Here is a 12898-nt window from a genome sequence, read left to right as displayed (position 1 = left end):
ATCTTCCATGTTCATTTCTCCCTTCACTCCCTTGTGTTCTTTCCCATGTGTTTCTCTCTCCCTTTTCTCCCTCTTTCCTTCCCCCTTCATTGAACTTGCACATAATAATCCTAAATTTTGCTGATTCACACATCATAGTAAGCCAAGTCTCCTCGTTTGTTTCTCCTGGCTCCAGGCAGGGCAGAGTGAAGTGGGAGCAGTTGAGCAATGTTGCTCATTTGCAACAATCCACGGTTATTTTCTTGCTTTGGCTTACCAAGACATGCAAGCCAGCCCATTCACTACTTTTATACTTACACCATGTTCAAATAGTTTCTCTTAAATATGTGCACATAGCTAACGGATGGCCAACACCTTAATAGTCCTGCCTATTATCTCTTCTGTTGCACTCCTTCTCATAACAGTACACATAATTCTAGTGTGCCAGAAATTTATTTTATATTTAAACTACTAGGCAGCTGAAGTGTTCATAGACATAGCTTAACACTTCAGTGCTAAGCCAATGTCTAGGGAAGACTCATTTCACCCTGCAGAATTCAATAGCTGGTTTCTATTGTCTTTTCTTTTGTTGTGTTTATCTGATTTTAAAGGGTAGTGGTGGCTGGAGTAACTTGGCAAAAACACTTAAAGCTTTTGTGTGTGTGTGCTCTCATTTTATGCTCCAGTGATGGCCATGGTAATATGTAAAAGTTCTTGGGTGTGATGACAGCAAGAGTGCATGCTTATGCTCAGAAAGTGCTTTATATATATATATATTATTATTTTCAGTGTAGTTAAGGCTTTGATTGATGTTCTGATTGTTTGGAAGATATGGAAGCTTGTTTGTCAGTGTTTGAATATGATTGGCTTACTAATTAAGTTCCTACAGTATTCTAAACTCAAACAAATTTAATGTGTGTGCAGTAAACCAGAAGATTGTAGGCCCCTTCTGAGACTCACACTAGCAATAGCAATAGATTTTGATCAGTGTATTCATCCTCAGCTGCAGATATATCTTTTCAGCTGACCTTCAGTTCTTCTTCAGGCTTTGCAATCCCTGCTTCTGTCAGTGAAGTTCCTGTGAAGGGCACTTGTTGAATAAACTTAACTGTTATTGGTGGATTTATTTTATGGTCTTGGCTAAAACTGCTGTTAAATAAAGTTGAAATCAGTTAGTGAAATCTTCAAATAGTAAAGCATCAAACCTAGCCTTTTTAAGTTTAACATACCACTTTATTATTAATAATAATAATATTATGTTACTGTTCTTTTATTTACACACAATTTTTTCTTTGAATTTCATGCTTCAGAAAAGTATTTTGATATGAAGAAGAACCAGTGCAAAGAAGGTCTGGATATTTACAAAAAGTTCTTAGCCAGAATGACCAAATTGTCAGAATTCCTCAAAGTGGCAGAGGTAAATAAATCCAGTAGCATTAGTAGTATTTCATTTAGCTCTCTGGACTGGTACAGTAATAAGTGCTTATGATCACAATTTCATGCAAGTTATGTATGTTGCTGAATGTAAACATCACTTAAACTATGTACATTTAAGGGTATATTTTGAAAGCTCTGTTTCTATTCATTTTTATCAACTAAGAAATGCCTGTTGAACAAAGGTTGTGGTTTTTTAAAAACTTATCTATTGAATATTTTTTTTCTCCAAAGTTCTGACAAGCTATTTATTACTATTTCTTGTAACTGAAATACATAAAATCTTAAGAAATACCTTTCAGGATCTCCATATGAAATTTAGCTTAGAAGTTGCATTTAGAGTTGTACCAGTTCAGAAAGCTCTCCATGTCCTCCCTGTTCCCTTAGCTTTTATGTAGACATTCAGATCCACAGTTCTTTCTTTTCATTGCCACTGCATGTAGTAATGTACATTTTTTTCCCTTTTTTGTGATCCCAGCAAGTTGGAATTGATCAGGGTGACATTCCAGATCTTACTCAGGTCAGTGTACATTTCATATTAATTTAACCCCCAAGTCCTGTGTCCTTTTGTGATTTTAATAGTTAGTGTTCCATTCTATACATTCTGAGAAATCATTTTCTTCCATATATACTATATATGGAAATACATGCCATTTTCCTGTAACCTGTTTTGCTTCATATAGGTAATGTGCTCAGTAACAATTAATGCTTTTGTTTTTCCTGTGCTGTTTTGGAGAATATTATTACTAGAAATTTTTGGTGTTTATTTAAAACCAACACCAACACCCTTAAAACACATGGGGTAGGATACCTAAACCTGGTGCTTTGTTTTAATCAGCAATTTACACAAACTGAGCAAGCGGGGCAGTACAACTACTTCACTTGCTGAACAGCTTTCCCCTCCCCTTGCTCAGGAGGGGACCATAGCACAATGGAAGAGCATATGCTTGGCTCAACATCCTTTAAAAAAATAAATCAGTAAAATCTCTCTGCCTGGGAACCTGGAGAGCCTGTGCTCATCAGAGTAGACATTATTGGGCAAATAGTCTGACTTGGTATAAAGCAGCTTCCAATGTTCCTGTGTGTTTCAGAGATTAAAAAAAAAAATGTAATTGAAAGCCAGGGAGGGAGTTGGCTGCTCAAATAAAAAAAGTAGAAAATGGAGGCCTCTAAAGTTGTCCTTTGGGTGCTGACATAGGTATAAACTCCTGGTTATGGAAACTATATAGTTTCTTCTATGAGGTTTGCTGGTGAATAATACACCAGGCATATTATTCAGAAGTTGCAGCCACAGCTACAAAGACTTGATGAGGCCTATAGCTCAGTGGCAGAGCAAACTTTATCTGAAAATGGCCCAAGATTCAATCTCCAGGATCTCTAGTTATAGGATACAGTTAGCAAAGCTAGGCAAGAATTTAACTTAAAGCGTTTAGAGAGCTAAACACTGGGCTAAACAAAACAACAGTCTGATTCAATGTAAAATAGCCCCACGTGTTCACACAATGGGGGATGTACAGAATTAATTCCTGTAGGACAGCTCTACAAAGTGAAAAATTCTTGCTAGCCAGCTCAGAATCTTGATACAGTAGTTCACATGCTGCCGATGTTACAACATTGCATCAAATGGTTCCCTAGATCCCTCTTAATCTTCGTGGATCTTTCCATTTGCTGGCACCATGCCATGCTCTTCTGTTTCTTTTCTTGTCCCAAATAGGCATTGCCTTTTGTACCTACTTGCGCATGTCATCCCTCTGTCCCCCTTTTTTTATTGTTGCCTCTACAGTTGCTTAACTCCTGTCTGTTTCTGTCTTACCAATCCAATGAGACAGCCCCCACAATGTGTCAATTGCTTTGTCAGCCCTTCTGGCTTCTTGACTGTTCTTATGACTTGGGTGCCTAGTAAAGGCAAGGTACTCCTTTTGACTGCATGCCCCTGAAGTGGGTCCCTTCTTTAAAATGTTGTGTGTGTCCCCCCACATTTTTTGGGGTCACACCATTAATACCCCACTGAATGGCTTCAGACTTCTGTACATGTTGAATCTTAATCTGACAAACTGGGAGCAAAACTAGGACTATCGTGTTTGTGTGGAGCCCTGCTGAATAATGCAGGCTATAGAAGCGTGGGGAGGTTTTTGTTTTCTGTTTTTAATGCAAACATAGGCAAAGAAAAACAATAGGTGATATCCAATGTTAAGAGCAGACACCGTGAAATCAATGCAGATCACCCCAGTCTTTGGGTAAGCTTCAGTGGTTTATTTCAGTGGGAATGAAGTGCAACTACCTTAGTGTGCATCCAGCCTTAGTATGCATCCAGAAGATGTTGAATTGATTTACCTACTCTCTTTCAAGCAGTTCATATGCCACCCCTTGTGAATCAAAGCTACAGTGATGCACAATACAGGAATCTTCATTAATACATTGTCTAATGCCTTTGGAACAACTTTTGCAAGTTAGCTCTTTAGAACTATTACCTTGGCATAATAGTTGTTTTCTTTTACTTTGGGAGGCTTAGTTTGAGCCCTTGCAGAACAGCCAATTTTTTTCTGTAAATACTATATGTGCCATGTTTTGGAGAAATGCAATCCACTCCATTTACCTGTGTGTGAGCATCTAGTAAAAATGACACTCAGGTAGCTTATGGAGCTGAGCCGTTTTAAAATGAATTCAGCATTCTTCAGTTGTGCATATCATGTGCTCTTGTTTCTGATCATTTTGTCTACTGTAGAAGTTAATGAGCTGTGTGCTGATGAATCTTTTTTACAAGTAAATGTAAGGAACGTTTCACTCCAGTGTAGACTCTAGCATACCAACATAATAAACTGAAAACTTCACTGTGGAATTGTCAGGGCTAACTGATTTCACTTCAAGAACTGGTATTGCTGGGGTGCTCCTATGGTTCTCTGGAATAGTTCCTGAAAACAACTCATCTGGAAGATGGTGACAGAAATGTTATAACAAGCCTCCTGCCTAAATTTAAAAAAACAACAACCTTGCTCACAGAGAGAGCAATGTTTTGCCTGCAAAAGGACCCAGATTTAGTCCCTGGAAGCTCAAAATAAAAAGGACCATGTAGGAGATAATGGAAAAGATTGCTGCCTTTGGTCCTGGCAAGCTGTTGCCAGTCAGAATCAGAATGCTGGGTCTTATTGGCAAGTTGTCTGACCTGATGTAAGGCAGCCACTGTTCATTTCACTCAGTTATGAGATTATGGTGGAAAGTAGATGTGGAGGCTTTGAGGCCATTGTCTTGAATGTACCTTACATATAAGTGATTTCTTTTGTATTTGGAGTGGAAAAATGTAAAGAAGAAGAAGAAGTAGTAGTTTGCAATCCTGCATACATTTGATAAGAATTTTCACTTTAGGCTCCCAGCAGTCTTCTTGAAGCTTTGGAGCAGCATCTGGCTTCACTGGAAGGGAAGAAGACAAAGGAGGTTTCAGCTGCTAGCAGGTAATAAATAGGCAGGTAGACTGCAACCAGAGCATTGATTATTGGCATACTGGAGTGTTGAAGTATAGGATGTTCCCATCTCTTTTATAGTCTTATTTTTTATGACTTCAGTGTAATGTAGCAGAATTGTTTCTTCTCAAATAGTAAGGGCAAAAGTGGGTGATAACACCAAAGCAATAATGCAAAGCAGGCTGTTAAAGTTGCACAGAAGATTTACTGAATTGTATAATTAGCCCAAAGCATCTGCTGCTATCATCTGCCTTTAAGAGTGGGTGGGTGGAATTATGGGCTGAAATGGGAAAAATAATTCTTTCCCCCCCACACTCCCTGAAAAAAAACACAAAAAGAACCCGGTGAATTCCTCAGTTCTCCACCTAAATGACATAATAATAATAATAATAATAATAATAATAATAATAATAATAATAATTTATTTATACCCCGCCCTACCCAGCCAAGGCCGGGCTCAGAGCGGCTTACAAGCAATAATAAAAACAAGATGAATGATTACAACTTAAAAACAAAAATAAAATACAACATTAAAATAATGGAACATTAGAATATTAAAATGTAGCCTCATCACAGGAGGAGAAGGAAAAGAAAAAAGAAAGAGAGGGAGGGAGGGAATCAAATTGGCTCTAAGCCAAAGGCCAGGCGGAACAACTCTGTCTTACAGGCCCTGCGGAAAGAAATCAGATCCTGCAGGGCCCTGGTCTCATGAGGCAGAGCGTTCCACCAGGCCGGAGCCAGATTTGAAAAGGCCCTGGCTCTGGTTGAGGCTAATCTAACTTCCTTAGGGCCCGGGACCACTAGGGTGTTGCCATTTATGGACCTTGAGGCTCTCTGTGGGGCATACTGGGAGAGGCGGTCCCGTAGGCCGTGAAAGGCTTTAAAGGTCAAAAGACTTAGTACTGTCTACATGCATATGGCCATCTTGGTAGCTGCCTCATACGTGTGGAATTACCCTCCCTTTGAGATCTGTCTTATCTCTTGTAAGCACTCTAAAAATCTTTATTTGTTTTTACTTTGGATTTCCAGACAAACCAGATCATTTTTCATCGCGAAGTATACTCTAAACCAGTGGTTCCCAAACGACCATGGACCTCAGTGGATTATCTAATAACTTTTCTGCCTGTTGTAACAACTGTAATATGTTGTGCTTGTTTTATTGTAATTTGTTGTATTTTGTAATCCAGTTTAAGTGCATAAAAAAGCATGGTAAACATGGATACTTTGAAATATCATGTTTCCCACTCATTTACAGTGGTACCTCGGGTTTAGTATTTAATTTGTTCTGGAAGTCCGTACTTAACCTGAAACTGTTCTTAACCTGAAGCACCACTTTAGCTAATGGGGTCTCCTGCTGCTGCCGCGCCGCTGGAGCATGATTTCTGTTCTCATCCCGAAGCAAAGTTCTTAACCTGAATCACTATTTCTGGGTTAGCAGAGTCTGTAACCTGAAGCATATATAACCTGAAGCGTATATAACCCGAGGTACCACTGTACTTGGATTTAAGTCCCTCTCAGTTCAGTGAGCTTTCTTCCCAGGTAAGTGTACATAGGATCCCAGATGCTATGCCCTTCTATCATTCTTTGCCAGGTTAATTTGGAAAAAACTAACGTTGTAGGGATCTGAATTCTGTCCTGCTTCCCCCTTACTCATGAACTATCTAGGTGATGCTTGAAGCTTCCTTTGAGTTCAAAGATCTTAAATATGTGGTCCTTTTCCTTTAAAATTTCAGAGCAAGCACCCTATCCAGTGCAGTTTCTACACTTGCCAACACAGGAATGTCCTTCACTAAAATGGACGAAAGAGAGAAACAGCAGGCATTGGAGGAGGAGCAAGCTAGACTTCAAGCACTGAAGGTACTGCTTCTGGTTTTGTTGGACATGCAGAGTCAGAAAATGTGTAAGCTAGTTTGGCAGCTGCACTTCATATACCCCTGTAAAAAGTAACTAGGCTCTGTGTCTTGTTAAAGTGAGAGGGGTGTGGGTGTGTAAGTGAGAAAGAGTGCTTTGAGTGTTTGGGAATTGACCATATGCTGCGGCCTTAGTTTTCATTTTGATCACAGCATCAAATCTCTGACCTATTTTTAAAATCTTGGATTCACAGATCAAGCCAAAGTTGAGCATTTCCACATCTCACTGAGCTTGGTGTGGAAAGAGCCAACCAAATTCTTCATGAAATCAATGTGACTTGAATGTGATTAGCTCTGGCTGGATCATGGCCTTAACTCATGAACAGGACAGTCTCACTGATTTTCATGACAGTGGAATATGGCTGGATTACATCATAACACTGTAGAATGGAGATGTGGGTTAACTTCGCAAGATAGTTAAGTTTCATTGGTGTACTTGCATTCTGAAAAACTCACATAATGTAAAATTTGAATTATCTTGCACAACTCTTTTAGGAACAGCGATTGAGAGAGATTTCTGTGGTGTCAAATTCAACTTCTACTTCTGCCTCTCCAAGCACTTTATCAGGGAAGAGTGTAAACACCAATGCTGCAGCTGTTGACCTATTTGCAACACCTGCTCCAACCACCAATAGGTGAGGAATATTTCAATATCGGGTACAAATAATCTAGAGTCAGAACTTCTTCATATTATGGTATTGGAAAGCATTCCCAAGTGGAAACTCAAAATGCTTTGTGGGAATTGACGAGAACAGGCACTTCATTTGCATAAAGGTTTTAGACTCTCATTCATTGTTTTACTGAAGAGAAACTTGACTAAGTTCCTTTGTTAAAAAAGCAATTGTAACCTTTCTCCTTCCCTTTTACAATAATCTTTGTAATCAATTAATTGAAAAATTAGGATTGAATACTGAACGTCAAGACATATACAGTCATTTTTACATAAAGCATATAACATAGAAGTGATACCAGCAAGAAAAAAATGTAAAAGAAGTTGCTCAAATCTGACTTTGCAATGAGAAATGAATGTATGAGATCAGGCACCAAAGGTTGTACATAGTACTGTCCAAACTTCCAGCCTTAAATTAATATGGCATTCCTCCATGCATTAATAATGACCTCACCCAGTCAACAACTGGATTGTAGACTTTTTCCAATTTAGCAGTTATATCCTGCTTATCCTGCAGTTGAAAATCAACAGCCACAAGAACAATAAATAAAACCAATATAAAAGCCGCATAAAAATTCCACCTTAAAATGTTACAAACCACCAGCAGCAGAACAAATATTAAAACCAATTTAAGATTAAAACGGTCAAATAAAACCAGTTACTAAAAAGGTCAGATGCTGAAAGCCTTCCTTCAACATTTATTGGAAGGCCTATAAAGAGGAGTCCAAACAAGGCTACAGAATCTTCTGCAGCACAAGCCTGGCATTGACAGTATTGTTGGGGTGACAGTGGGTTAATACTTGCTTTATTGTTGTGAACAAAATCTACCCTGGAGAGGAGGATTCTTGGAGGATCTCATCAAATCAAATTTGTGTTGTAAAGTGAAATTTCAAGTTATTTCTCTCATGTCAGTGGATGAATATGCAGGCATTTCTTGAAGTTGTCTAATGTTCAGATGTTCAAACAGCATAATAAACTTCCTCTTGCTTAAGTATGCCATTTATAGCTGACAACCTTCTTGGAACTTTCAGCATGCCCAACCTTTCTACTGATCTCTTTGATCTCCAACCTGCATTTGTTCCAACGGTACAGAGTACTCCAGCCATAGCAACATCAGCAGGCAGTGCCTGGGGAGGTAAGTTTACTGTTGTGGTTAAACAAAACATTTACAGTCCTTGGAATTAATTGTCTTTACCCTTTCAGACTGTCATACATTCCTGAATGCACAGCTAATCTTATGTTGTCATGTAATCCAGTTGCCTTTATTAATAGCTGTGGCAGAGAAACATGTATTGCTGTTTTTCTTCCTAGTTTTATTAGATACATAAACATCTGCAAATTTTGTCTGCTGAGGGTACGTTACGTAGGGTGTAACACAGGCCTTGTTAGAATAAAGTTTTAAAGTAAAAAAAAAAAGCAGCTAGTCCCTGGCGGAGCCCCCCGAGGCCTAGGGCAGGTGCACCTGGCTGCCCCCCCCCCGCTGCCACATGGCCCTGGTGTAACATCTTCTCTGCATCTCCTGGTGTGTGTTCTGAACTGTTAGGTCAGTTTTCCATAGTAAATGAAACATGTAACAGGAGCAGAGAACATAACAGAATGTTTGTGGTTTGTGGGTATTTGTAACTGTCCCATTTTGCATTTCTGAGTTCTACATCCAAATGCTTAGCTGCTATCAGAACAACTTGAGGTAGGAAGTTTGGTCTACACGGAGTTGCCTCTGCCCATAATTATAACTTGAATGTCTTCCTCTCATTAGGATTCTAGTTAGTGATTGAATTAAATAAGGCTGCTATATAGAACAGATATGTACAGGAGTAAAAATAGTTATGTCCTCAACACATAGAAAATTCGGCTATAGTACAGATATAGTCCAAACCGGTTGTTGAGATGCTGCTTCCCAGCTTCAACTATAGGCACAGTAAGATCATGTCACAAACTCATACTTACAGATATCCTCTCTTGTGCATCATACACTTCTGAGTCAGAGTTTTGGGGAAGGAAAATGTAGTGCCAGAAAATCCTACAGGTCACTCTACTTATGAGAAAAGTTAACAAGTGGATAGCTTAACTACCTGCCCCCAGAAGTTAGAAATATGTCTACCAGGAAACAGTGGCTAGCATTCCAGTGCAGAGCAAGCAAAGGTTCAGATGTAATGCAGAGACAGGTTATGAGAATTCCATCTCTACTTTATACCTAAAGCAGACTTAGATTGACAGCCAAGGATGAATCTGTGTTGGTAGAATGCAAGGTGTATTTTGTGAGCAAGTCGGTGAGGCTCAAGTAGAAATAGCAACTGCTTGGTCTTAAGACCTGGAAGTGTGTTCTGGTGTAATATATGTTTCCCGGTCCCAAAGGGTTGTGCATTTTTGCATGAAAGACAAAACTGGTATGAATTTCATTCAGTAGTGTTTGGGTGAGCAGACCAATGAGAAACAGCCTTACACAAAACCATGTTAAGTCCTTACCATCCTGCTTCTGTGAACTCCCCATGTTGTTCAGTGTGTCTTCTCTCTTGAGTACTACTTGTGTTCTAGTTTTACTTCTTTCCCTTTCTTTCAACCTAATGCTGTATCTGAAAGGAACTTTCTCATCCACAAATGGTTGTGTTGGGTCTCCACCCCACCTGGACCTCTTTGATATGAAGCCAGTTGAAGAAGCTGTAAAAAGTACCACCCCTTTTGTGACATCCACCTTTACCTCCAAACAAACAGTGGAACTGTTTAGTGGTAAAACATCCTCTAATTTCTTTCCAAATATACATTATTATAGTGATTCTAATATTTCTAATTGTATTAATTCTCAGTTTCTGCATTAATTTTCTTGGTTTCAACTCAAAACCACATTACAACTGCTAATTGTTGGTCAGATAACTGTGACAGTTTTAATTAAGAATCAAAATTGTGTACTTTAAATATGCAAAATTGCATGTGTTACTTTTGACATGTTCATGACCAGAACTTTTTTTTAAAAAAGTGTGTGTGTGTGTGTGTGTGTGTGTGTGTGTGTGCCCTTCTTAAATCGGGCATCTGCTTTGTTCCTTTCTTTCTCTACACTACCCTGTACTTTTCTTATAAATGTTTACATAACATCAGCCTCTTAGAATTGCAGAACTATTTAATGACAACAGTACCAATAATTTTTATTATCATTTGTAGGGTATCCCCTTAATTCGGTACCACAGAATACTGCCTCTTCAACAGTCAATGTGGATTTTGATGCTGTATTTGGTGGCAAATCAGCAGTACAAGAATTTAGAACTGCAACAGGTAAAGCTATTTAATGTGTTTCAAATTTCTGCATTTTATAAAGCCAGCAGCTACTTTTATTTGTCTAGTTATATAGGTCATTGGATTCAGTATTTTCCTTTTTATCAGATAATTATTTTATATAATGTCAATCTGTAAAACACTGCTTTCCAGAATGCATGGAAGACAGAGCACCAATACTTCACATGTATGGACAGCTAGTGGCTAAGGAGTGGGAAGCAAATGAATAAACCTATCTGGCAAATTTCCTTCTTGTCATTTATTGCGCAGCCATAACTTTTCTCTGTATGTTTCCTTTCCTTGAACATGCATGAATAGCCTTTCCTCAGAGTCCCGGGCTGCTAAATGTTGTTCTTGGCATTTCCATTAGGTTGGGGAGACCTGTGGCCCTCAAGATATTGCTGATCTACATCTTCCATCATCCCTGACCGTTGGCCATTCTGGCTGGGGTTGATGGGCATTGGAATCTCAAAACAGTTGGAGGGCAGCAGGAATGCCCACTGTTTTATTAGAGATTAAAGCTCAGCCACAAGAGGAGGGGAGAATAGTCCTTGCTCTTTTCTACTTGCTAGTTAGTTACTTGCTGACTCACCATGCTGCCTAATCATGGGGATGAAGTCATACTTTAATTTTGCTTAAATGGTGTATCAAATGGTTTTATTCGCTGGAGGGTGCCTGTCTTTTTAAACTGATGGACTTAAATAATTTAAATTTAGAAATTCTAAGCTCCTTAGAATGTTTCTGATTAAATTGTCTTTTAGAAAAAAGTTACCTGCCCCAAAGTACAAGTGCTTAGTTCTGTTTCCTGCTAATCTAATACCCATTGTGATTGTCCTTTTCTTTATTTTTGGTATATTTCAATGTGGCGTTCCGGATCATGGATTTCAATGGGTAAGTTGATAAAGTGATTGTAAGCTTAAGGCTGCAATCCTATGCATGCTTAACCTGGGAGTGAGCCCCACTGAATAGCACAGAATTCTGTTCTCTGTAAACATAAATAAGTTTGTGCTACCTGTGGTCTCTGCCCTTAAGTGTATCCCAGGAAGTAAAATCAAGGGCTTTAAGGTTCTCCTCTGAAAGGCAGCATTCTTCTTACTCATAGCAATGATTTTACATAGAAAGGCCACCTGGGCATTTATAGGTTGTGAGCAGGAAACTGCTCCTCAATGAGCACTTGTAAAGGTGTTTGTGCAGAGATTAGTCTGATTGGTGTACAGACCAAAAATGCTTCTCTTACCCTCCTCAAATGCACATGCTTCCAGAGTTTCCTGGGCACTCAATATTGTGTTCAACTGCAAGGGAGGGAATGAATATGATTGTAAAAGAATACATGCCCAGATCAGAGTCCTCAACTGAAATGAATGTGGAACTATCTTAGATTGCAGAGGACAAAACTCAACTCCTGTGACCATAGGAATGCATTGTCTTAAAACATACTGGAACATAAGATGAGCCCTGTTTGATCAGCGCCTATTTAGAGACCCAGATCAGAAAACCGAGGCAGGCATCCAGGATGGGGTTGCACTTCCTCGGAAGAAGCACATCCACAGCTTGGGCCTGTTCCTGGATTCAACACTGTCACTGGAAGCTCAGGTGACTTCTGTGACCAGAACCCCTTTTTCCAGCTCTGGGTGTTCTGCCAGCAATGGCCCCGTTTGGACAGAAATGACTTGGCCACTGCACTTTATGCTCTTGTAACTTCCAGATTCAATTACTGTGATGTGGTCCATGTGGGGCTGGACTTGAAGGCAACTCTGAAACTTCAACTGGCCCCAAATGCAGCAGCCAGATTCTGTTTAGATCTCATATAACTCCTGTTTTAAAACAGCTGCACTGGTTACTAGTTTGTTCCCAGTTGCTCACAATTAGTGAGTAAAGCCCTAAAACACCCAGGCCCTGAATAATTGAAAGACTGCATTCTTCACTACAAGCCCTGTCAGGTGTTAAGATTGGCAGAGGGCACCCTGTTGATTATTCCACTGCCCCCAGAAGCTTGGGGTGGGGTGCTGGGAGAGTGCATTCTCTGCGACAGACCCTAAATTGTGGAACTCTCTCCCCATAGAGATGTGTCTGGTATCTTCATTATACAGCTTTCAGAAAATGTTGAAGGCATACATCTCTTTAACCTGGCTTTTGACACCTGAGTTAAATATATATTTAGTTCCCAACTTATTTCTGTT

At 39.4% G+C, this 12898-nt stretch overlaps 1 protein-coding gene across 5 annotated transcripts in view; it reads left to right on the top strand.

Moving 5' to 3' along the window:
- LOC310698205 (phosphatidylinositol-binding clathrin assembly protein-like) overlaps positions 1–12898 on the top strand; it is a 53052-nt gene that overhangs the window by 24630 nt on the left and 15524 nt on the right. For 4 of the 5 annotated variants that reach the window (XR_014521382.1, XR_014521383.1, XM_083485143.1 and 1 more), the window contains 8 exons: positions 1290–1396; positions 1892–1933; positions 4777–4862; positions 6605–6728; positions 7277–7416; positions 8483–8586; positions 10032–10178; positions 10608–10718. Coding sequence is in view for 3 of the 5 variants with exons in the window: in XM_083485143.1 (XP_083341269.1) it covers positions 1290–1396; positions 1892–1933; positions 4777–4862; positions 6605–6728; positions 7277–7416; positions 8483–8586; positions 10032–10178; positions 10608–10718 (861 nt within the window). In the remaining 2 variants the exon portion in view is untranslated. The remainder of the gene's footprint in view (positions 1–1289; positions 1397–1891; positions 1934–4776; positions 4863–6604; positions 6729–7276; positions 7417–8482; positions 8587–10031; positions 10179–10607; positions 10719–12898) is intronic. The other variant, XM_083485144.1, reaches the window with a different exon arrangement.

Source organism: Podarcis liolepis, assembly GCF_965112155.1.
Source record: "Podarcis liolepis genome assembly, chromosome: Z".
Taxonomy (NCBI): Eukaryota; Metazoa; Chordata; class Lepidosauria; order Squamata; family Lacertidae; genus Podarcis; species Podarcis liolepis.
The sequence above is the reverse complement of the archived record's forward strand: the minus strand, read 5'-3'. Positions and strand labels throughout refer to the sequence as shown.